Here is a 26,845-nt window from a genome sequence, read left to right as displayed (position 1 = left end):
ACCAGTAGTGCAGGACGCATTCGCTCAGCCTTAACGCAACATGTCGTCTGCTCTTCAAGATGCCCCCGGGTTCGTGGTTGTGGATTATGTATTGTTTGCCTGTGTTATTGTAATTTCCATCGGAATCGGTATATTTCATGCATGTGTCGGAGGGAAACAGAAAACTGGACTGGAGTACCACTTGGGGAACCGGAACATAAAGACGCTCCCTCTCATCCTCTCCATGCTGGTCACCACGCAGTCGTCCATCTTGATGCTCGGTATCCCCGCCGAGACCTATCTGTATGGAGGCGTTATTCTATTTTCATCCTTTGGTTTCTTTCTATCGTACTTGATTGGAGCAAGGATTGTGGTCCCAATGCTTTACCCCCTCAAGTTAACAACAGTAAACGAGGTAAATATTAATGGTGTACACCACATGTCCAAAACTACCTAGTTAATGATTCGGAACTCTTCTAGTATATAGGTGAAAGTGAGTTAAAATAGCAGAGACGTCCCGAAAAATCTGAGGAGAGGTCACGAAAAAGAAAGTAAATTTAAATAAGGAAACGTGTTCTATTTTCACATTTTGCGTTAGGCCCACAGGGGCTTGGCACGATTTTCCAAATGATAGTCTATATATATAGCCCCTGTGGTTAGGCCTATGACTTGAGAAAGCATTTAGTTCTTTACACTTAGAAACATACTTGGGGAGATTGAAAAGATTTGGGCTATAATTAAAGACTCGGGTTGTTATCCTAACCACATGAATAATATATAGTACATTAATATCGGAGATCTAATCCGGGGGGGGGGGGGGGGGGGGGGGCAATACTTTTTTAACCTTAAAGAGGCTTACCCGCAGACGGACCAGTAAACGGCACATACATATCCTATCACTAAATAAACTTCAGTACACGTTTCTATGTGACAAAATTAGAGGCTTTCCGACTTTATTTCTTGAAAACAATTACAGAATATGTATTTAAAGACGTTTTAAAACTCAACCTGAGAGGGAAATGTATGGAATATAACGGCAAATCTTCTTTGTAAATCGCCGCTGCCTTTGAAGTTATCACTGTGCGGCACTGTGCACGTGCTTGTTTCTTTGATGTGTCAATCAAATTAGACTCCACTTTATAGCGGGGACTTATTGCGGGTTGCGAGATTAAATAGATAATATTTAAAAATGAGGTTTTAATATCACTTTTCAGCGTTTTATAAGGAAAATAAAATGAAAAACTCAACAATTCCAACAATCTGTCATGTGTAAAAAATCTTTTTCTATTAGCCAATTTTTCTGATCTCTCTGCGGGCAAGCCTCTTTAAATTTTACGCACTAAAAAATCGTACGCCATCTCCGCAAAATTAGCCAATAATTATCATTTCAACATTATCCCATGATAATTTGTGTAGTACAAAATAATTCATAAATCAGGATATATTATTTATAGTAAAACATGAATCACCAGACCCTGATCCAGGATTTTCGAAAAGGGGCGGGGGGGGCGGGTCCAGTAATTTAGTGATAATGCGAGCGCCGTAGGCGCGAGCCAATTTTTTTGGGTTTTTTTTTTTTGGCGAGGGGTCCCCCCGGCGGAAAATGAATATAGCAAATTTGCAATCATTCAGGATTAGGCGCGGATCCAGGATTTTCGAAAGGGGGAGGGGGCAGTAATTTAGTGATAATGCGAGCGCAATTTTTTTTCCATTTTTAAGGCTATAAAAAAAATTTTCCTCCGAAAAAAGGGGAAATTTACCTAGAATAGGTATTCACTTTAAACACTTATTATTTTTCCTTAATAGTTCACAAGTTTTTAACTTTTCGAATATGATAGAATGTGTATCTAAAGCGAACCCTATATGCTGCAAATTTGTCGACAACAGATGCCAGTGCCGTTTCATGTCATACGGTGTTTCCTCATTCGTACCTGTCAGTAATTAGTATCACTCTATTCACGTTAAAACGAGAGTGGCAGATGTTATAAAACAGGATGTATATTGATATATTATGTTTGTCAACGTATGCCGAACAGATGATGTCGATTGATAAAATAAGCCTCTATTACAATATTTACATTTATTTACATTATCTACATAAAGATATTGGTCATAAATGTCATACTCTGTTTTACACACTATCTAATCTCCCATAAATCACTCTTACACAAATACTAATAAATCAATATATGGATATCAAACCCTAATATACACTAATACACACATATATATATATATATATTATACCACTATACTATATCACCTACGTTATAGCCAAACAGTCTGATCGCTCATCCTTCTGTTCACAACAAAGTCTATCCTCTACGAACTTTAACACTAGCCCTCCACCACTGGGTTGCAAGTTCGAAACCTACGTGGGGCAGTTGCCAGGTACTGACCGTAGGCCGGTGGTTTTTCTCCGGGTACTCCGGCTTTCCTCCACCTCCAAAACCTGGCACGTCCTTAAATGACCCTGGCTGTTAATAGGACGTTAAACAAAAATCAAACAAACAAACCTCCACGAACTAGTACAAATGTCTACTCCATCACAGAATGTTCCCGCCTTTGACTGTAGCTGAACAGTATCTCAGCTGCTGATTTGTCTCCAGTAAAACACCTGGTCCACTACATCACCGGGTCTCCATACCTCAGTATGAACGAGACACTCCCGGCCTCCATACCAGGAAGTAGTGTCTAAATGCGGGTTGTACCAACAGTATAACCCTCTCAGGATACACATATCCCAACACAAAATGAATGTCTATTCATGACGCACGACTTATGGTGTGTTCAAACATCCGTAGATGCCAACTGGAGTTTCATCTTCCTCGGCCCTTATAGGCTACCGTAGTTTTCGTTAACAGACAAACTGAGTAGTCTGAACCACAGGCGCTTGCATAGAAAATATGACTTTCAAATTTTTTTTTATGACAGTGGTATGTGTAATCTGTTAAGCTGAAGGTTGGCAACAACGCCACGAGCGAAACGGCACCCCATCTCACTTCAATCGACTAAAAAACACATTTATTCAAACTGGCACGGCGCACACTATATGCGACCGTCATCAGAAAACATTCATCTTTAACCTACCGTGACACTCAAATGATGACCCCCAAAAGTGCACCTGACGACTGACGATCATATAATCGCATAACCTTTCAACCCCGTATGTAAATGAAGAATCTGGACAGGCTGAGGGAGCCGTTTGAAAAATGGCGTTCTGAGCGAGGAATTCGGCGATGTTTTCACGGATTATTGTGTTTTGGATGTAACAATTCGTATTACATATTACACATACCAGAGACTTGTATATCAAGTCTCTGCACATACCACTGTCATATATAAAAACAAAAGAAAGTCATATTTTCTATGCAAGCGTCTGTGGTCTGAACTAGATAATAAGCTACAAATATAAACAACGACAATAACTATACTATTCCATTCTATTATATATTTCATATATACTACACACTAGCAATGGAATATATATATATATATATATATAAATACCCATAATTACACTATACCATGCTAGGCCTAAATAACATCTTACAGTATAAATGAAATAACTTAGGCTGTGTAGTGTGTACATCTTGGATTTTATCTCTTCATGTTATACATGTTTTTGTTAATAGACCGATTTGTCCTTCAGTTGATTTTTTTTTAAAGTTTACAAGCAGTTTACTGATTCAGAAGTATATCAATATTCTTCCACAAACATGAAAAAAAGGTCAGGGAAAGAACTAAAAACTATACCCGGCTCTTGGACATTTTTCAGCAGATAAATATGTTATTCTTGAATATATATAGAATAGGAATAACCAGATTAAGACATTTCATCTGATACAAATGTAGCTGTCTGACTATAAAATCCAATTTTAAATTTCTTATTTTATGACCTCAGACCCTGACGTTTCTCGGGCCCTTTGGCCCTTTGATTTTAATCTTTGTTTTTGTTTTATAACAGTATTACCAGCTGCGGTACAAGGGCAAGGCCGTGAGACTATTTATAGCAATATGTATGATACTTTTAAACGTAAGTAAAACAGTGTGATTATTAGATTAGAGAACAGACGCCACCAGAATCAGGGGCGATTAACCCTACTGTGCTCTGACATATTACTGAGCCTCATTGGTGTCGTGTTGAATCTCAAAGTACATGTGAATAACTATATACACACACTCACACACTGATAATGTAACCTAACGGAAATTGTATTGTTTCTCAAGAATTTCTATTTACACAAATGAAACACGATTTAACACGATTTACTGTATGTAAAACGATTTCTTATTCTTTCCTGACCTGAATTATATTACAGGGAATATACGCGGGCATCGTGGTGATGGGACAGGCGGTTGCTATGGAAGGCGGTAAGTGAAAGGTCTCTATGGAAGGCTGTTAGTGAACGGTTGCTATGGAAACAACATAGGAAATATGATTGTGGTAAGAGGCGTGTACATACGCAGAAACCTTCTATATGGTTAATGGGAGCCGTGGATCATTCACAACAATAGATAGTACCATAGCAAAGAATAGATAGGTCCATATTAGACACAGGCATAACAATTCAGTCGAACAGTCCATCATTAACATACCGTCAATCACAACCATACCGTCCATCACAATCATACCGTCCACGACAACCATACCGTCCATCACAATCATACCGTCCATCACAATCATACCGTCCATCACAATCATACCGTCCATCACAACCATACCGTCCATCACAACCATACCGTCCATCACAATCATACCGTCCATCACAACCATACCGTCCATCACAACCATACCGTCCACCACAATCATACCGTCCATCACAATCATACCGTCCATCACAAGCATACCGTCCATCACAACCATACCGTCCACGATAACCATACCGTCCATCACAATCATACCGTCCATCACAAACATACCGTCCATCACAGTCATATCATCCACGACAACCATACCGTCCATCATTAACATACCGTCCATCACAATTATACCGTCCACGACAACCATACCGTCCATCACAACCATACCGTCCACGACAACCATACCGTCCATCACAATCATACCGTCCATCACAATCATACCGTCCATCACAATCATACCGTCCATCACAACCATACCGTCCATCACAACCATACCGTCCATCACAACCATACCGTCCATCACAATCATACCGTCAATCATTAACATACCGTCCATCATAATCATACCGTCCATCATAATCATACCGTCCATCACAACCATACCGTCCATCACAACCATACCGTCCATCACAATCATACCGTCCATCACAATCATATCATACCGTCCATCACAACCATACCGTCCATCACAATCATACCGTCCATCACAACTATACCGTCCATCACAACCATACCGTCCATCACAACCATACCGTCCATCACAACCATACCGTCCACGACAACCATACCGTCCATCACAATCATACCGTCCATCATAATCATTGTGTCATTTGTGGCTAAAGGTTATATCGAAACCATGGCCCATCACTTTAGGGCTCGTCATTACTAAAAGTTTCCATCACAATTTCCAATGCAAATTAACCGGTGGCAAAATACCTACGCATTGCATTACAAGTGCATTACATTGTAGGAACTTAATTACATTGTTCTATTAAAGTTATTTATTTTTTCAGTGACCCGTATCCCCAAATGGGCCTCAATACTAGCCGTATCGTCTGCTGCCGTTCTGTACACATCTATCGTGAGTAACACTGATTAAAACGAAAATTACGTAGGTCGACATCATATACAGACCTCAAACCGCAGATCTCCATTTTTATCTTATTTCTTCTTTTATTCCCAAAAGATAGCAGCAAACTGAAATTGATATTTATTTCTTTATCTCGTCTTCTAAGTTTAAAAAAAAATTATTTTTCAGTTTACGTGAAAGAAGTCTTAGTTAACCTGGAAACACCATTTCTATTGACAAAATTTATCATTTTTGTCCGTTCATGTTTTTATATTTAAATCATTATTAAATGAAACCCACAAGAATCAAAACCGGCGGTTTTTCTCCGGGTGCTCCTCCTTTCCCCCGACCTCCAAAACCTAGCACGTTTAAACAACCAGACCTAAGCATTAGCAGTTCTTATTTGAATCAGATGTTTATGTTTAACTTGATTAATTGTTTTATTTGATATATGTAGAACATTTTAATTGACATATGTAGAACACTGTTACTTGACATATGTAGAACATTGTAATTGATATAATGTATGTAGAACATTGTTAATTGATATATGTAGAACATTGTTAATTGACATGTAGGACGTTGTTAATTGATATATATATATATATATATATATATAGAATGTTGTTAATTGATATATGTAGAACATTGCTTATTTATAATGTAAACATTGTTAATTGATACAAGTAGAACGTTGTTAATTGGTAGAACATTGTAAATGACATAATGTAGGAGTTTCACTTGACATATGTAGAAAATGATTAACTGGCGAATGTATATTTTATTATGACAGGGAGGAATCAAGGCGGTGATATGGACGGACGTTTTCCAGTGCTTTGTCATGTTGTTCGGAATAATATCGGTCACCATTAAGGTAATCATGGAATCATAAAATTTGGAATACTACATTTACACTTTTAAATTACTCATCAATATATGTGTTCGATAATTAATACAATTGAAATATTTAGTAGTTAATTATGGTTGAACGTTTGGACGTTAGGACCTTAAGATATAATGCCGTGATAAGACACATATTTTATGCTTATAGAACCGGTTGTGAACAGATAAGTCATACGCGTCATATATGTTCAAGAAAAGAATGTTAAACGCTCACTTATCAACTAGGTTACATGTACTGATCACATCAAGGTCGCTGACGAAGTAATGTTATACAATAGCTACGTAAGTGGGACATGCTAGTATTGTTATGATAACTATATACGTGGGACAAAGTGGGACAGGCTACTGTTTTTTTTTGTTGTGTAACAAATTCCTCCTCTCTATCACATTACATAACGTCAGCGATGCCCTAGATTCACTTAAGATGCTAATCTAGAGTCAAGGACACTGGAGGTGCTTGCAGCTGGTAAAAAAACCGTACAGTAGTACAGTACACATCTGTTAGGATTTAAGAATCTGTCGAAAGTCAATTTTAGTAAAGACCATATATTTTTACACTTTGCTTGTATATACGAAATAGTTTAAAATGTAAAATATCATTATAAATAAAACTTCCTTAAAGTTGTTCCATATGATTTGGCATTATCGTAGGTTGAGAAAACATTCTTTAAATTTTGTAATGCCTTTCTATAGAGCGATACATTAACGAATACAGGTCTGTTAATACTCCGTGTTTGAAATGAAAACTACACATAGAACAGTTATTTTGCCGGATACCTGTTATGGTTCTAATTCTACATCACATCTCTTTCCTTTCTATCACTATTTTGTCTCTTCACTACCCCGTCATCTTCATTGCTGTCCTCCTCTCATCTCAACACGCCGCCCTCTCATATCAACACGCCGCCCTCTCATCTTAACACGCCGCCCTCTCATCTCAACACGCCGCCCTCTCATCTCAACACGCCGCCCTCTCATATCAACACGCCGCCCTCTCATCTTAACACGCCGCCCTCTCATCTCAACACGCCGCCCTCTCATCTCAACACGCTGCCACATAAAAAATCCAAACGTAACATATATTTCATCACTCTCTCCACATAACATGCCATCAATATCCAGTCACATCGATATTGTCATCATCTATTGTTGTGGTAAGCTGTCATATAGTGACCCGTTCTAGTGACACTTACAGGGTACGATAGACGCCGGAGGGTCTGCCTATGTTTGGGAGGTGAATACAGCTTCAGACAGACTAAACGTATTCAAGTAAGTGTAACGTCAGGTACTAGGTCTGGTCGCCTTCAAGTAAGTACAACGTCATATAACTGGCCGCCTTCAAGTAAGTACGACGTCATGTATATAACTGGTCGCCTTCAAGTAAGTACAACGTCATGTATAACTGGCCGCCTTCAAGTAAGTACAACTTCATGTATAACTGGCCGCCTTCAAGTAAGTACGACGTCATGTATAACTGGTCGCCTTCAAGTAAGTACAAAGTCGTGTATAACTGGCCGCCTTTAAGTAAGTACAACGTCATGTATAACTGGCCGCCTTCAAGTAAGTACAAAGTCGTGTATAACTGGCCGCCTTCAAGTAAGTACAACGTCATGTATAACTGGCCGCCTTCAAGTAAGTACAAAGTCGTGTATAACTGGCCGCCTTCAAGTAAGTACAACGTCATGTATATAACTGGTCGCCTTCAAGTAAGTATAACGTCATGTATAACTGGCCGCCTTCAAGTAAGTACAACGTCGTGTATAACTGGCCGCCTTCAAGTAAGTACAACGTCATATATAACTGGTCACCTTCAAATAAGTACGACGTCGTGTATAACTGGTCGCCTTCAAGTAAGTACGACATCATGTATATAACTGGTCGCCTTCAAGTAAGTACAACGTCATATATAACTGGTCACCTTCAAATAAGTACGACGTCGTATATAACTGGTCGCCTTCAAGTAAGTACGACATCATGTATATAACTGGTCGCCTTCAAGTAAGTACGACGTCGTATATAACTGGTCGCCTTCAAGTAAGTACGACATCATGTATAACTGGTCACCTTCAAGTAAGTACGACGTCATGTATAACTGGCCGCCTTCAAGTAAGTACAACGTCATGTGTAACTGGTCTGGTCACCTTCAAGTAAGTACAACGTCGTGTATAACTGGTCGCCTTCAAGTAAGTACAACGTCATGTATAACTGGCCGCCTTCAAGTAAGTACAACGTCATGTATAACTGGCCGCCTTCAAGTAAGTACAAAGTCGTGTATAACTGGCCGCCTTCAAGTAAGTACAACGTCATATGTAACTGGTCTGGTCACCTTCAAGTAAGTACGATATCCTGTATATAACTGGTCGCCTTCAAGTACAACGTCATATGTAACTGGTCTGGTCACCTTCAAGTAAGTACAACGTCATATGTAACTGGTCTGGTCACCTTCTAGTAAATACAACGTCGTGTATAACTGGTCGCCTTCAAGTAAGTACAACGTCATGTATATAAATGGGCGTCTTCAAATAAGTGTAAAGTAAACGTCATGTTAATAGTACAATACCATATATTTAGACTGGTCGACTTCGGCAGTATGCTTCAGTGAGGTGGCACTATAAATCGGCAAAAAGTTCCGGCCTATCACAAAGAGACTGAACACGAACATACTGCAGCCTCCCAAAACACACATACGCACTCGCCACACGCATGCATGTCGCACGCACGGGAGGCCGTCCTTAAATGACATTAGCTGTTAATAGGACGTTAAACAAAATAAACCAAACCAAACCAAACCAAACCAAACCAAACTGGTCGACTTCAAGTAGGTAAACACGACGTACAACTCATGTTGTCAGACTTTGTGTCTTCAAGTAAGTACAATGCCATACACACTACATACTAACGTCTGTCATGTCCAACTGTAACTAATGGGATAGCATTGACAATTTCAACAAGACAATCCCCAACCTTGTCCTTGTTTTATGTTTCAGTTTTGACCCTGACCCATTAGTCCAGTACACGGTGTGGAGTCTCATCATTGGTGGAACATTTAAACTGTTTTTCGTAGTAGTCAAACAGAGTGCCATCCAGCGCATGAGTTCCTGTCAAACACAACGAGAGGCGACAACGTACGGCAAGTTTTATTCTTACATTCCGATCGTGATACTCTGTCTTGAATTATCTTAATTATACACCCAGAACATGCCTTTTTCATCATCGCGGCTCCTTTCTTGTTTAAAGTATAAATTTCTACCTGATTCCCTTTTTTGTGACAATATTGTTATAGTGTATACATTTGAAGCGTAGATAGCGTAGCCATTGTCTTTTGGCTTGGAATGTGTATTATGTTGTCAGTATGTTGTCAGTAGGTTGTCAGTATGTTGTCAGTATATTGTCAGTATGTTGTCAGTATATTGTCATTATGTTGTCAGTATGTTGTCAGTATATTGTCAGTATGTTGTCAGTATATTGTCAGTATGTTGTCAGTATATTGTCAGTATGTTGTCAGTATGTTGTCAGTACATTGTCAGTATGTCTGTAGTTTGAATATTTGATGTTTACAGCGTGTACCTATTATCTGGCCCCGCCTTCCTGTTGACAATGAGTCTCGCCTGTGGGGAAGGATTGGTAGCCTACGCCTACTTCACATCAAAGGGATGTGACCCCCTCGAATCTAAAATAGTGCCCAACCCCAACCAAGTAAGCAGAATTAAGCGAATTAAACGAGAACATTTTACTAACACAGTTTGCTGACTTGTCTCGACAGATATTGAGTCAAATATAAACCTTATCTATTTATCACGAATGGGTCTGTAGGTTAAACCTTAAAATAACGTTTATATCATCATTTACCAAAGCCCTAATATCTGGTGTAGGGCCAGAGCGCACTACTATATGAAAACGTGGAATTATCCGACACCGTTTGGTGTCGCTAAGAATTTGTCACACCCGATTTTATTGTATTTGCGCCAAATTCTTAGCGACACCAAACGGTGTCGGATAATTCAAAGTTTTCATATAGTAGTGCGCTCTGGCCCTACACCAGACATGGTGTCAGGGCCAGAGGAAATATGGGCTACATTTACCATGAACACCATTTTAAAGTATTTTTTTTAGGTTATATTAAAACTATTCCAGCAGGACCCGGAAAATGATATATTTGTCTTCTGTGTGTCGTTGCTTGTCGTAAAAGGCGACAAGTTGTTCCTCCTACCGATCAGGAATTTCGGAAGGTTTACCATATATAGTGCTCTGGGGACATCGCAGAGCCTAGGAAAATGCCTATTGAATCAACCGGTGTTGATCGTAGAAGGTCACTAAATGCGACCCCCTGCGGTATCGGGAGAGTTTTATTTCTCTGCGGCCTTTATCTGATGAGGGGACAGAACACTGGAGAGACGGAACTTACAGCCGCCCAATTGGAACGCTGTTTGCCTTGTCCCTTCTCTCATTTGTATTTCCTCATATTACCCTGTTTGAATGTAGGACATTCAACTCCAGACAAGATTAATATTTCACAAGTTACTGGAGAAGTTTGACCGCCTTAAACATAATGAAACCTCAGTTTTTGGATGACAACCTTTCCAAATATACTTTTCGGTTTATCGTACCACCTAAGTTATGATGAGTCACTAAATGACCTCATTTCAAAACCCATTGTGAATGTGCATTCATTGCATATCAAGTAGAGCAAGAAGATGTTGAATTCTTTAACTACAATAGAACTTTGGGGTATTTGCACGCACCTGTCTCTAATGTCTCGGTAATCATGTCAGAAATATGACTCGTGTTTTGAATTTGCATATGTCACCTAACTTTATCTGTTACAGTTACTGCCCTACATGGTGGTCGACATATTTCGGGACTATCCGGGTATGTCCGGGATGTTCCTGGCTGCCGTCGTGTCTGCATCATTAAGGTACCATAGATGTGCTAATTGTCGGGAATGTTTTGTGTAACTTAACTTATGCGTTATGTTACACATATTGAATATTGTTTTTTTGAATTTAATAAAACTCTTAAGAGATGGCTTGTACAGAAGAACCGCCCTAACCACGCACTTTAGTATTCCAACATACCCTCAACTGTGTTATATAATGTGTATTTTGAAAACTCTTCTGATCGCCTGTGTTGTTAACAATTTGACGTGTCCGTATGTCCGTCCGTATTTCCAGCTCTGTGTCCTCCAGCTTGGCCAGCATGTCCTCGATTACCCACGAGGACTTCATCAAACCACACTTTCCTCGTCTGTCGGACGCGACCATCACTCGTCTATCCAAATGTTCAGGTATTACACGAGATTCAGTTTATGTCTAGATTTAAATTTGATAAGGCCAACGATATATAAAATAGCATTACATGAAAGCTGTACAATGTGGAAAAATTCAATAAGGTCAGCATTGTTTGTCTTGTAAAAACTGGTAACGGGAAAAGCATCGGCTGTTGTTCCAAAGCCGGACTGTTGTTCCAAGGCCAAAGTGTCGTTCTGCAAAACAGACTGTAGTCAAGATGGCGACTGATTTAAAGAAAGTAAAGACAAGTCATATATTTTAGCTGGTTTTAGGCACACGGAATGTCGAAAGAACTTATTCACACTTGACCATTGATTTCTATGTAAATACACAGAATTAAATTTAAACCTGAAATATGTTGCTTGGAACAGCGGACGAAAGGGCAAATTGGACCCTTCTACTTAACTGACTCGCTCTCGAAACAGCCATACGATTGTTGCTTGATCTATGAACACTTCTATACGGGAAAATCACATTGTGTGTTCTAATAACTCGCTCATTAATTAGTCCAGCTTTGGAACAAAAGCCGACGCGTTTCCCTTTACCAGTGTGATGCCTAACAATGTTAATGGAAACAGTGGACAAGATATAATCGCTCGCCGAAATGGTAAAGTATCTTTTTATGATAGAGGGTTTATTTTAACTGTGGCATACATTTGCATTTAAACTTCTTACAATATATCAAGCAAATGTTTCATCAATTTTAACACAGAAAGATAGGTGGGATATTTACAGGTATTGACTTTTTTAACGTCAGGATGCCTTTGGCACCTGCCGTTATAGTCGTGGTGGGTAAATTTTGTTAGTCACACTTTTGTTTCCGGCTAACAACATCTCTTTTCTGTAATACAAATGATATACATCCGCAGTCTAATATAGTGCCTATTTTAACAGCAATTATTGACACGATTTAACTGATGGTTCCCGTGTTTACTGGAATTATTTAAAATGAAATATGAATGTTTGGTGTTTTAGACTCTTTTAGATTATAAATATAAACATTTTCCTTATCGGTACATTGTATATGCATTTTTTTTAGCGTAGGATGACGTAGTTCTGTCTTAATCTTGCCTTGAAAACGAAAGTTAAACAATTCAGTTTGATCGTCGTGGAAATTTACAGGCGTCCACAGAGAAACTATCCACATGTCTTAGACTTATATGTTCATCCTGAGTTCATATGCAGGAACATTTCATTTAAGCCTAAAACCATCCGTGTTTACGTAGTCAAATGTTTACAATTTTATCAATACCTGCAGCCAAACCATCTTCGCTAGCCAAGGCTTCTGATTACGTTACACTACACGAACCCTTGGCGGATATAGTCGTGTTCAAACCGTCGCGCCCTGGGCAACCAATCAAATCGCATTTTACATTCAGGCTTGGTTTCGCAGTAAACAAAAATTGCGGCACCCAGTACAGAGCTACAATGTCGACTATGTCATGGCATTTTACCTATATACAGAGACGAACTATCTTTAGGGAAACATTCGCAGTGTTTGATCAATCTATTTAAGTCATTGATCACATATCTCATCAAAATTACACAAGCCTCCATGTGTGTTTGTAAACATCTCAGATGAAGTAAATCGGTAACGCTCGTTTTGATTGGTCGAAAATTTCATGCGTAAAGAGTGGTAATTTTGAATCTCCGCTAGAGGGCCAGAACTGACGCCTATATCCGCCAAGGGTTCGTGTAGTGTAACATAATCAGAAGCCTTGGCTAGCGAAGATGCAGCCAAACATACCACGGGATACCTTCAGCTGTCACGTGACTAATTACGTGATCGTCACTTATCGGCCAAAATGGCGGTTATGTCTAATGTAACTAAACCAGCGACCGAACGCAGTTTCATATTCATTTGTATGTCGCTAGAATTTGTAAGAAATATCCACAGGTATTGAAGGCAAGTTGAAACAAACTACATTGCCGTTTTTCATGAGGAAATAATCTTCCACAAACATCAAAGAAAAAGGTCAGGGAAAGAACAATACTTAAGGTTTCAGCAGATAGATATGTTATACATGTTTTCTTGAATATAATAGAATAGGAATAACCAGATTAAGACATTTCATCTGATACAAATGTAGCTGTCTGTCTATAAAGTCTAATTTTAAATTAATGACCTCAGACCCTGGCGTTTCTAAGGGCATGTGACCCTTTGATTATACTAAGCAGAAAATGTGTACATTATCTCGTACACTAGGTCTGTCAAGAAGCTTGGGTGCCAACAAGAAAGATTCACGTCTGAAGTTCCCACCATTTTACATAAAAATGTATAATATCTGCAGTAATACAGCATAGCAAATGTCTGTGGTTAGGGTACATTTCCGTTATAATAAATAATCAATACGACCAATACATCTCTCTATAAATGTATTTACAGTTGTGGTGTACGGAATCATAGGAATAGGTATTGCATTCATGGTGGCAGAATTCCCAGGGTCAGTTTTCAAGGTTAGTAAGCTACCGTTATTAGACACAGGAAGTGTCCTATTTATCAAAGGTAAGGACACCGTCATATTTAGTCACACTTACTAGTACAAACGCCTACAAACTGCCCTATGTACTATGTACTTTGTCTGTAATGTTTGTCATGCCTGGGGTTGAAACCATGAACCCCTTACTTGTGGAATATGTTAACCAAATTCGCCGGTATTACGTGTGAATAACAGTGTATAGTGATTATGCCAAGCCACCAGCAGTCGCACATTTCTAGGAAGACCCTTATACGATTAAGTTGCTAACTATGTAGTATAATGATATCTACTTCAATTTTAGGAAGCCCCTTTGCATGTAATGTAATACTGCCCTTTAAGGTAGGAACCAGCACATTATACACAATTATATGTGATGTGATATTATCTACTTTCGTTGGCCAGTTTCATCATATCTAATATTTAATTATGTACGATTATTGAATTTATTTATATTTTTGATAGCCTAATATTAGGTCACCTGAGGCTAAGTCTCAATTGACCTATTTCCTTCATCCTGCGTTGTCCGTCCGTAAACAATAAATATTTTCAAATTCTTCCCAATAACCAACAAGCCCTGGGTCATGGTATTGGACAAGAAGCATGCTGGGCTGAAGGGCTACCAAGTTTGCTCAAATTAATGATCCTGACCTACTTTCAAGGTTTAAGATGCCAAATATGTTAAAATCTTTAAACGGCTTCCCACTAACCAGGAGGACCACGGTCATGATAAAAGGCCATATGCATGTTAGGATGAAGACCTTCCAAATCTCCCAGAGGTCAAATATGTTAAATGTTGGTCGAAAAGCAAAACATATGTGTCAGTGTACATATCTGAACTAGGGTGACCACAAAGGCCAGAGGTCTCTTGTATTTTATTTCACTCTGTGAACGATTATATTATTAGATTTATTTCACTCTGTGAACGATTATATTATTAAATTTATTTCACTCTGTGAACGATTATATTATTAAATTTATTTCACTCTGTGAACGATTATATTATTAAATTTATTTCACTCTGTGAACGATTATATTATTAGATTTATTTCACTCTGTGAACGATTATATTATTAAATTTATTTCACTCTGTGAACGATTATATTATTAAATTTATTTCACTCTGTGAACGATTATATTATTAAATTTATTTCACTCTGTGAACGATTATATTATTAAATTTATTTCACTCTGTGAACGATTATATTATTAGATTTATTTCACTCTGTGAACGATTATATTATTAGATTTATTTCACTCTGTGAACGATTATATTATTAAATTTATTTCACTCTGTGAACGATTATATTATTAAATTTATTTCTCTCTGTGTACGATTAGTAAATTTATTTAATTCTGTGTACAATTGTTAAATTTATTTAATTCTGTGTACAATTTTTAAATTTATTTAATTCTGTGTACAATTAGTGAATTTATTTAATTCTGTATACAATATCAAAGGAGGTGGTGCATGGCGGCCCACGACCGAATCTTATTTTATGCATGATATTATGATAGACTTTTACCAAATACATGTCATTTTAGACACTAAAACGAAAATTGGCAAATGCTGTATACGCAGCGCCACCTAACATGATTTCTGTAGAAAATGTGTACCCTCCCTTTTAAATTAAATATATTTCTTGTACAAAAGTACTTGATAAATTTCATATTGCATTGATAGTCTCATGTGATGTTATATTTTATAAAAACATGTGTGTTTAGCATGAATTTGTATAAAAGAAAGTGTAATTACAGCTTTTTTAGCAAAATTTTCAGTTAAAAATTTACCTTCTTGAAATTTTCTTTTATTTGTTAAGTAGATAAAATGTAATAATCGTTGGAGTACTATCAAATTTTGCTTTTAAAAAACATGTTTGCATATTAATCTTAATACACAACCAAAAAAATCATAAAAATTACTGGATAACAAAAGATTTTTGCATACAAAGAAAGGTTATGAAGTAAATTGTACTAAAAAACCAAGGGTTAAAAAGGAGCACCCTGTCTGACACAAGCAGTAAAGTCTGATTGCATTGTTATTTTTGTTAGATTTTTAGCATTTGCCTCTATTTTCAGACCTTTCGGTACTTTGATATGTTGTCCAAAATTGGGGGTGTATGCATTTAACAATAATAAAATCTTGGCATATCCAGTAATTCACCAAATAAATTTGTTTCATTAATTGTTTTTGAATATCCATAGATTATTTCTAACCGGAAATTTTGATAGTACTCCATTAATAACTTTGTGGTATTAGACTTTAAATGAAAAGTTAAAAACAATGATTTCCACAAAGAAGACATCAAATTAAGCTGAAATTTAATTTTAGTGTCACGGAGCGTGATGATTCATATACAAAATTAAACCTTAAACAAATGGGGTGAATTTGTTTCACAAATAGGAAATAAAAACATGTTCTATAATAGTTAGTGGTCAAAACATTAGCTTCTTATGCAGTTTGATGGGGAAATAATGAAATCACCAAAAAAAGAATGTATACATTGAGGAATGGAAATTAATTCCTCCCACATAATCGGGGATATTATGCTTTTGACAAAAATATGTTTCCGGGAAAAAAATCGCTGTGGGCCGATTTAGCCCTCCTATGCACCACCTCCTTTATTTCATTCTGTGTACATTTATTAAACATTTTTTCACTCTGTACGATTATTAAATCTATTTAACTATATGTACGCTTGTTTGATTTTTTTGCACTATGTACGATTATTTGATTGATTTCACTCTGTGTACGATTATTTGATTGATTATTTTATGTATTTATTTATTTATTTATCCATTTCAGGTAGCGTCCAGTATGCTCTCCGTGTTTGGAGTACCAGTTGTCGGCGTATTCCTCTACTCCATATTTTTTCCGTCCGCCACACAAATCGTAAGTCATGCTATCTCCCTCCCTCTCTACTACTGCTCTCTTGATAGAAATATGCGTTACACCAATACCATTACAGTAAATTAAATGAAACGTGGACTTTCACGCTGAATTGCATACAATCGGAGATATTTTTTAATATATCTTAATTTAACAAACTCACGTGTTTCTATCACATAAACAAATAAGGTAAAAAATGTACTTAAATTGAAAACGGAAAGAAGCGTGAGTAATGAATGCTGATTTGCATGGTAGCAACTCCATGTTAAATTAAGATGTGTCATGACGATCTAGACTTATCTGTCGGCTAGCTATTTCTAGAGGAATAAGTAGCATATAGGAGGAAGAAAACCATAATGGATCATTATGGGTGATGACATATTGGATCAGTAAATTATTGATTTTAGTAGTATAACTGAAAGTGCTGTCTACACAGAATTATGAAGGAGAATATACTGCTAACATTGTCTTGTTGTTCCAGGGAGCGATACTCGGGGGAGTGTTGAGCTCATGTTTGATGTTTTGGATTAATTTAGGCAGTGCATTCAACAAAAAGGCTCACCCCGCCCTCGAGCCGGCCCCTACTGACCAGTGTTGGAACAATACGCTGGTCAACGTTACATCACCGGCAGTTAGTGACGTCATAGTAAAGGAACGGTGAGTAATAGATACATCACTTGGTTGACCCTTTGTCGTCGTTAGATACCCGATATACATGTATATATTGTTCTTACTTCCTAGGGGTTGTTAATGTTTGGTGATATACTCTGTTGTAGGCCAGAGGGGTTGGATGCCCTCTACTCCCTTTCTAATCACTGGTTCGATGCCGTTGGACTCTGCTGTCTTTTACTGGTGGCAAGTCTGGTGAGCTGTATTGTAGGTGAGTGAAGAGACCCCAAGATAAAACATAAGTGTAAATATATCAACGTGTTTTATGCCCTTTCAGTGATGTTACTCCAGCTTGACCACTTCTTTTCGGGCGCCGTGTGAAAGACTTGTAAACTAATGGTCAACTGTAATCTCCCTTGTATAGTAGCTAGATTGATGAGCTGCTGTGTGACACTAACAGGCTTTATTCTAGCTAACCTTGTTGTAAAGATAAAAATAAAAGGACATGTTTTGAAAGCAAATTATTCCTTGTGAGGAATGTGTATGTCGGAGGTCGAAAAAGGAAGTGATGTTTTGAATGTCAGAGATCGAGAAAGGGAGTGATGTTTTGTATGTCAGAGATCGAGAAAGACTGTGATGTTTTGTATTTCAGAGATCGAGAAAGGCTGTGATGTTTTGTATGTCAGAGATCGAGAAAGGCTGTGATGTTTTGTATGGCAGAGATCGAGAAAGGCTGTGATGTTTTGTATGCCAGAGATCGAGAAAGGTTGTGATGTTTTTTATGTCAGAGATCGAGAAAGGCTGTGATGTTTTGTATGTCAGAGATCGAGAAAGGGAGTGATGTTTTGTATGTCAGAGATCGAGAAAGGCTGTGATGTTTTGTATGTCAGAGATCGAGAAAGGCTGTGATGTTTTGTATGTCAGAGATCGAGAAAGGAAGGGATGTTTTGTATGTCAGAGATCGAGAAAGGGAGTGATGTTTTGTATGTCAGAGATCGAGAAAGGAACGGATGTTTTGTATGTCAGAGATCGAGAAAGGCTGTGATGTTTTGTATGTCAGAGATCGAGAAAGGGAGTGATGTTTTGTATGTCAGAGATCGAGAAAGACTGTGATGTTTTGTATGTCAGAGATCGAGAAAGGGAGTGATGTTTTGTATGTCAGAGATCGAGAAAGGGAGTGATGTTTTGTATGCCAGAGATCGAGAAAGGCTGTGATGTTTTGTATGTCAGAGATCGAGAAAGGCTGTGATGTTTTGTATAGATCAGAGATCGATGATACTAGTGAGTGAAAAGAATGTGTCCTGTAAAATTATGCACGTAGGTAACTACTACTGATAGAAGTAAACACTGCCATATACAGCCAATATGCCGTCCTTATTTAAGCATTGAACTGCTTTCATTTGGCAGTTATGGGCTGATGAATGCCAACTGGACAAAGGCAAATTCAATGAAGCGCGCTAGCGCTTCATGTTGAATGTGCTTTTGTCTAGTTGGCATTCATCAGCCCATAACTTCCAAATGAAAGCAGTTCAATGCTTATATTTACATTTGACAACGAGTTTTAAAGACTATATCCAGAAATTTTGTTCCTACGATAAATGAACAAATCATTATCGTCAAAGACGGAACAGCCTTTTCAACAGCCATCTTTCGTTATCGCCGACGTGATATTTTATGACGTCACTATAGTAATGACGTCATAATAAAGATTTTTGGAATCTTAGCACGTGCGTCAATTCGACTGACCTACTTCAAAGTGAAACAATGTTTAAAAGGCGAACATATTTTTGACACGGTTTCACTTCAAAATGATTATTTTTGATGATTATTTTTATGTCTGTTGCAGGATAAATAGAATACGTGGTCAGTTTCTTAAAATATAAGCTGTATTTTTGGCTCGGGACAGAAAGACAAAAGTGGCTCGCCAAGGCTCGTCAGTTTTATTTACCCTCGCCAAAATACAGCTTATATTTTAAGACACTCACCATGTTATATGACTATGACTGTTAATAGGACGTGAAACAATACAAAACTGCACCAAGCATATCTGGTAGTTGAGAACTATTTACAATGTTACAGGTCGTAGAAAGCTAGAGGATTCGGACAGTCGTTACTTGTATAGTTTTGGGGAGAGAACGTGTCCATGTCTGCCAGACTCTGTCAGACGAATCGTATGCTGTGGGAACAAGATAGAAGACAAGGTATACGTAATGACTGGCAATACATTGTCCTGGTGTACAGAGTCAATCTCAGCTCTTTATCCAACGCAAATATATCAAAGATACGGCTGTTGATTTATCCAAACTACATAACTTACTGATCAGAGTACGTGAACTTATCTCCTGGATCTCTTTATTTGCTTTCAGTGAAGATGTTTTAATTTCTTCAATCTGCTAAAGGAACATACTTTTTATATTGTATAGATGTAAATATAATGCGTTTAAACACAAATCGACGAATGAAAAGCCAGTCAGCATCATAACTATTACTAGATAGATAAAGATCAGGTAAAATTGTAAGATTTTAAGCAATGGGTAGACAAGGTATACATGTGCTTTTCAGTTAGTTGTATCCTTAGTCATACGTATATCATATCTTGTTGAATCACGAGTGTGTCATATCTTGTTGAATCACGAGTGTGCCATATCTTGTTGAATCACGAGTGTGTCATATCCTGTTGAATCACGAGTGTGTCATATCTTGTTGAATCACGAGTGTGCCATATCTTGTTGAATCACGAGTGTGTCATATCCTGTTGAATCACGAGTGTGCCATATCTTGTTGAATCACGAGTGTGCCATATCTTGTTGAATCACGAGTGTGTCATATCTTGTTGAATCACGAGTGTGTCATATCCTGTTGAATCACGAGTGTGCCATATCTTGTTGAATCACGAGTGTGTCATATCTTGTTGAATCACGAGTGTGTCATGTCTTGTTGAATCACGAGTGTGCCATGTCTTGTTGAATCACGAGTGTGCTATATCTTGTTGAATCACGAGTGTGCCATGACTTGTTGAAACACGAGTGTGTCATATCTTGTTGAATCACGAGTGTGTCATATCCTGTTGAATCACGAGTGTGTCATATCCTGTTGAATCACGAGTGTGTCATATCTTGTTGAATCACGAGTGTGCCATATCTGGTTGAATCACGAGTGTGCCATATCTGGTTGAATCACGAGTGTTGTTGAATTATGAGTCATATTTTACTCTGAAATATTTAATTCTTGTTCAAACGCTGGTTCAGCCGTGACTCTTAATAAACATGGCGTACCAATGCCTACTTATAGGGTAGGAAGGTGCTACGTCCCTGACTAAGAGTAATCGTGATCGATTGAAAACAGAGATAGACTGTTGTATATACCAATTCTTTCTCTATCAATATTCTAAATCTAAAGTGGATAGATATTCAATTACCCCCCGAAGAAAATTCAACCGCGGGTGTCACTGTTGGTGTAGATTAGATAGATTTCTATACCGTGAGTGTCACTATGTATTTTCGTGACAAGAGGTATACGGTGTCGGCGATGTAACATCATACAACTTCGCCAGATTAGGAAGTTGCTATAAAGATCATCTGTTTTTAAATTCCTCAACTACTGACCCTTCGAACATTGTCTGTATATTTGTTCTCTATATAAGCATGAGCGTTGACCTGAAACACATCTTACTTGGGTTGATTTGTCGGTAAATGATCTGATAATGTAGATGTCTCGGCTCATATAGCACAAGGAGTACACAACCAACTCTTTATTAAAGAGTAAATGGGACAGATAGCCATAACAAAATGACAAAGGCACAAGTCACCTAGTCGAGCAGAAAGATCTGAGACAAGTTTGTATATCCCAAATTGAGTGATTTATAATTCTAATATAATTTTATCATATACCCATGAAAACATAACTAGGTTGGCGGTATATTTACATCTATATAGTAGTTTATTTTATACGCTACGGCATAAAGGTAATTTACGGCTAGATATCAGAATTCAAATCTTTAAAACAAATTCTATTCGACGGACAAAAACAGCCTTGCTCCTAAAATTAAAGGCTAACAAAATACAAAAGTACGAGGGCGATCAAAAGTAACCTCGTGATTGATTAGTGCTGATATAAAATGTAAGTAATAACTAGCTCGCTATACATAACGCTGGTGTTGTTACCATTGTTTTAGACACTTTCATTGACAAATGTATAATCGTTTGTATTCTTGCCGGCGTATCTGTTATGTGGATTTATTATCTGATGACCTTTCAATATCATTCCTATTCTGTCGATAACGTTCCTATTCCGTAACCATTGTTCCTATTTTGTTACCATTGTTCCTGTTCGGATAAAATCGTTCCTTTTCGGATGACATTGTTGCTATTCGAATAACACTGTTCCTAATCTGTTGACATTGTATCTTTTACTGTTGATACTGTTCCTGTTCTGTTGATACTGTTCCTGTTCAGGTGATACTGTTCCTGTTCTGGTGACACTGTTCCTGTTCTGGTGATACTGTTCCTGTTCAGGTGATACTGTTCCTGTTCAGGTGACACTGTTCCTGTTCTGGTGACACTGTTCCTGTTCTGGTGATACTGTTCCTGTATTGGTGATACTGTTCCTGTTCTGTTGATACTGTTCCTGTTCTGGTGACACTGTTCCTGTTCAGGTGACACTGTTCCTGTTCTGGTGACACTGTTCCTGTTCAGGTGACACTGTTCCTATTCTGGTGATACTGTTCCTGTATTGGCGATACTGTTCCTGTTCTGTTGATACTGTTCATGTTCTGGTGATACTGTTCCTGTTCAGGTGACACTGTTCCTGTTCTGTTGATACTGTTCCTGTTCAGGTGACACTGTTTCTGTTCTGGTGACACTGTTCCTGTTCTGTTGATACTGTTCCTGTCCAGGTGATACTGTTCCTGTTCTGTTGATACTGTTCCTGTTCAGGTGACACTGTTCCTGTTCTGGTGACACTTCCTGTTCTGGTGATACTGTTCCTGTTCTGTTGATAATGTTCCTTTATTGGCGATACTGTTCCTGTTCTGGTGATACTGTTCTTGTTCTGATGATACTGTTCCTGTTCAGGTGATACTGTTCCTGTTCTGGTGATACTGTTCCTGTTCTGGTGATACTGTTCTTGTTCTGTTGATACTGTTCCTGTTCAGGTGATACTGTTCCTGTTCTGTTGATACTGTTCCTGTATTGGCGATACTGTTCTTGTTCTGGTGATACTGTTCTTGTTCTGGTGATACTGTTCCTGTTCTGCGATACTGTTCCTGTATTGGTGATACTGTTCCTGTATTGGTGATACTGTTCCTGTTCTGTTGATACTGTTCCTGTTCTGTTGATACTGTTCCTGTTCAGGTGACACTGTTCCTGTTCTGGTGACACTGTTCCTGTTCTGTTGATACTGTTCCTGTTCTGCGATACTGTTCCTGTTCTGTTGATACTGTTCCTGTTCTGGCGATACTGTTCCTGTTCTGTTGATACTGTTCCTGTTCTGCGATACTGTTCCTGTTCTGTTGATACTGTTCCTGTTCTGGCGATACTGTTCCTGTTCTGTTGATACTGTTCCTGTTCTGTTGATACTGTTCCTGTTCTGGCGATACTGTTCCTGTTCTGGTGAGACTGTTCCAGTTCTGTTGATTCGGTTCCAGTTCTGTTGATACTGTTCCTGTTCAGGTGATACTGTTCCTGTTCAGGTGATACTGTTCCTGTTCAGGTGACACTGTTCCTGTTCTGTTGATTCGGTTCCAGTTCTGTTGATACTGTTCCTGTTCTGTTGATACTGTTTCTGTTCAGGTGATACTGTTCCTGTTCTGTTGATACTGTTCCTGTTCAGGTGATACTGTTCCTGTTCTGCGATACTGTTCCTGTATTAGTGATACTGTTCCTGTATTGGTGATACTGTTCCTGTATTGGTGATACTGTTCCTGTTCTGTTGATACTGTTCCTGTTCTGTTGATACTGTTCCTGTATTGGTGATACTGTTCCTGTTCTGTTGATACTGTTCCTGTATTGGTGATACTGTTCCTGTTCTGTTGATACTGTTCCTGTTCTGTTGATACTGTTCCTGTATTGGTGATACTGTTCCTGTTCTGGTGATACTGTTCCTGTTCAGGTGATACTGTTCCTGTTCTGGCGATACTGTTCCTGTATTGGCGATACTGTTCCTGTTCAGGTGATACTGTTCCTGTATTGGCGATACTGTTCTTGTTCTGGTGATACTGTTCTTGTTCTGGTGATACTGTTCCTGTTCTGCGATACTGTTCATGTATTGGTGATACTGTTCCTGTATTGGTGATACTGTTCCTGTATTGGTGATACTGTTCCTGTTCTGTTGATATTGTTCCTGTATTGGTGATACTCTTCCTGTTCTGTTGATACTGTTCCTGTTCTGTTGATACTGTTCCTGTATTTGTGATACTGTTCCTGTTCTGTTGATACTGTTCCTGTTCTGGTGATACTGTTCCTGTATTTGTGATACTGTTCCTGTTCTGTTGATACTGTTCCTGTTCTGTTGATACTGTTCCTGTATTGGTGATACTGTTCCTGTTCTGTTGATACTGTTCCTGTATTGGTGATACTGTTCCTGTTCTGTTGATACTGTTCCTGTATTGGTGATACTGTTCCTGTTCTGTTGATACTGTTCCTGTATTGGTGATACTGTTCCTGTTCTGGTGATACTGTTCCTGTTCTGTTGATACTGTTCCTGTTCTGGCGATACTGTTCCTGTATTGGCGATACTGTTCCTGTTCAGGTGACACTGTTCCTGTTCTGGTGACACTGTTCCTGTTCTGTTGATACTGTTCCTGTTCTGTCGATACTGTTCCTGTTCTGCGATACTGTTCCTGTTCTGTTGATACTGTTCCTGTTCTGGCGATACTGTTCCTGTTCTGTTGATACTGTTCCTGTTCTGTTGATACTGTTCCTGTTCTGGCGATACTGTTCCTGTTCTGGTGAGACTGTTCCAGTTCTGTTGATTCGGTTCCAGTTCTGTTGATACTGTTCCTGTTCAGGTGATACTGTTCCTGTTCAGGTGATACTGTTCCTGTTCAGGTGACACTGTTCCTGTTCTGTTGATTCGGTTCCAGTTCTGTTGATACTGTTCCTGTTCTGTTGATACTGTTTCTGTTCAGGTGATACTGTTCCTGTTCAGGTGACACTGTTCCTGTTCTGTTGATACTGTTCCTGTTCAGGTGATACTGTTCCTGTTCAGGTGACACTGTTCCTGTTCAGGTGATACTGTTACTGTTCTGTTGATACTGTTCCTGTTTTGGTGATAATGTTCCTGTTCTGTTGATACTGTTCCTGTTCAGGTGGCACTGTTCCTGTTCAGGTGATACTGTTCCTATTTTGTTGATACTGTTCCTGTTCTGGTGATACTGTTCCAGTTCTGGTGATACTGTTCCTGTTCTGGTGATACTGTTCCTCTCCTTGTAAAATTATTTTATCCTGTTGACATGTCATATATTGACTTTCCATCGTATCTACATTTGATACAAATCGTGTGTATGATATTACTACCACGGTATGCCATGATCCGTGACCAACATACTTTTTTACTTTCAGAGACGCCAGGAGGTCGAATACACAGAGACTGATGCCGAGACTGAACAAGGGTCGATATACAAAGATAACAATTCAGAAAATACAAAAGTATGAGGATGGAAGTAAGGAAATAATGCGTTACAATGATTATATTGGTGATGCCTTTCTTGATGGTGGTGCTTCGTTTTGTAGTCACTTGTATGACGATGGATGCTTATTTACACAGTCGCTACCATACTTACTCTTCCGCCGAAGGATGCAACTTTAACGATCACATTTATTGTTGATAAATGTTTTTAACAAATGTTGCAACATGATCAAGTTAATTTATGTATTATGTAATTCGTCACTAACACACTTAAGTATTATTTGTTAAGGAAAACACTTGCGCATGTGAACAGTACGATCGTGCCATCTGTATAAAGTAAACTGAAGTATTTCTCGTATAACAGCAATTCATCTAGACTACCGGATGTCATCGATTTGTTCCACCCAATCAATATTACTCACATGTCGTCCTTATCTAGATCAATGAGATCTAAGTTGTATAACTTTTTAACTTACTGAAAACTATTGCATATACAGAACTAATAAGTTTCATTAGCCAATAAAAACTAATTCCTACAATCGCATTGGTTGACTTTTATTCTCGATAATCAAACTTAACGATAGTAGATATGCTGAAGATCTTAATTTAGATTTACACTTAAGATTGCTAATGACTTTCCCAAGTTTATCAGTAATAGTGTAGATGTGCTGTAGAGCTAAATTTAGATTTACACAAAGTTTCAAGTGATCCCAGTTATTTTCACGTTTAGCCCCAATAATCAATAGCTGGGCCTATTACGGAAATCCGAAACCAAGATATCTTCGATTTATCTTCGATGTTAAGTTTTAAAAAAATATTTGTCTCATGAGACACTTTCTAAATTTCCAACTGTCAGTACGTGTTGCAGAGTGATCGAGGGATTATGATCCTGGATTTTTTCCTGGACTATTTCTCAGATGGTGTCGGGTAGATTTTTGACAAATACCACAAGCAAGATTTCATACGATTCCTAATTACATTTTACTTTTTGGGAAGATTGTCAACAGGTGGTTGTTAGGGTTATACTATAGGCATTTCTGCGGTTCCGATTAGCAACATAACAGTAACAGATGACCGTCAAGAATATTGATAAAGATTTCTCCATCAGTGTCTTAGAAAGAATGAGCGGTATCTGTCTGAAAACAGATCAAGATTCAATAAAAAAAATCGATCTATAAATATGGCGGGCGCCAAGATATCTATTTATTTTTCTGAAAATCTGTCTATTGAAATACCTAATTCCGCCTGATGTTGATATCTTCTGAATTGGGAAACCCTTCAGCAGTTTTCTGACTTTTACCATATTTGAAACCACATGGAAGTATCGCTGTCCTTCAGTCCTGGGCGTAACGAAGTCCTG

The 26,845-nt window shown here is 38.2% G+C and overlaps 1 protein-coding gene across 1 annotated transcript; it reads left to right on the top strand.

The window, feature by feature from the left end:
- On the top strand, positions 1 to 26,664 carry LOC117328954 (sodium-dependent multivitamin transporter-like). The gene is made up of 16 exons (XM_033886587.1): positions 1 to 394; positions 3,947 to 4,015; positions 4,302 to 4,353; positions 5,637 to 5,704; positions 6,486 to 6,566; positions 7,791 to 7,864; positions 9,583 to 9,720; positions 10,156 to 10,291; positions 11,422 to 11,510; positions 11,767 to 11,879; positions 14,270 to 14,340; positions 17,167 to 17,253; positions 17,732 to 17,907; positions 18,027 to 18,130; positions 19,939 to 20,060; positions 25,419 to 26,664. The coding sequence occupies exons 1-16, from the start codon at positions 41 to 43 to the stop codon at positions 25,509 to 25,511; spliced, it is 1,827 nt and encodes a 608-aa protein (XP_033742478.1). The 5' UTR covers positions 1 to 40; the 3' UTR covers positions 25,512 to 26,664.
- Positions 26,665 to 26,845: the final 181 nt, after the last annotated feature.

This window comes from Pecten maximus, chromosome 6 (assembly GCF_902652985.1).
Source record: "Pecten maximus chromosome 6, xPecMax1.1, whole genome shotgun sequence".
Classification (NCBI taxonomy): Eukaryota; Metazoa; Mollusca; class Bivalvia; order Pectinida; family Pectinidae; genus Pecten; species Pecten maximus.
The sequence above is the reverse complement of the archived record's forward strand: the minus strand, read 5'-3'. Positions and strand labels throughout refer to the sequence as shown.

Coding starts and splice junctions, on each gene's coding strand:
- LOC117328954 (XM_033886587.1), top strand. CDS start 41: ATGTCGTCTGCTCTTCAAGATGCCCCCGGGTTCGTGGTTGTGGATTAT. Junction 6,567..7,790: donor TAATATCGGTCACCATTAAG/GTAATCATGGAA, acceptor TGACACTTACAG/GGTACGATAGACGCCGGAGG. Junction 11,880..14,269: donor TCGTCTATCCAAATGTTCAG/GTATTACACGAG, acceptor ATGTATTTACAG/TTGTGGTGTACGGAATCATA.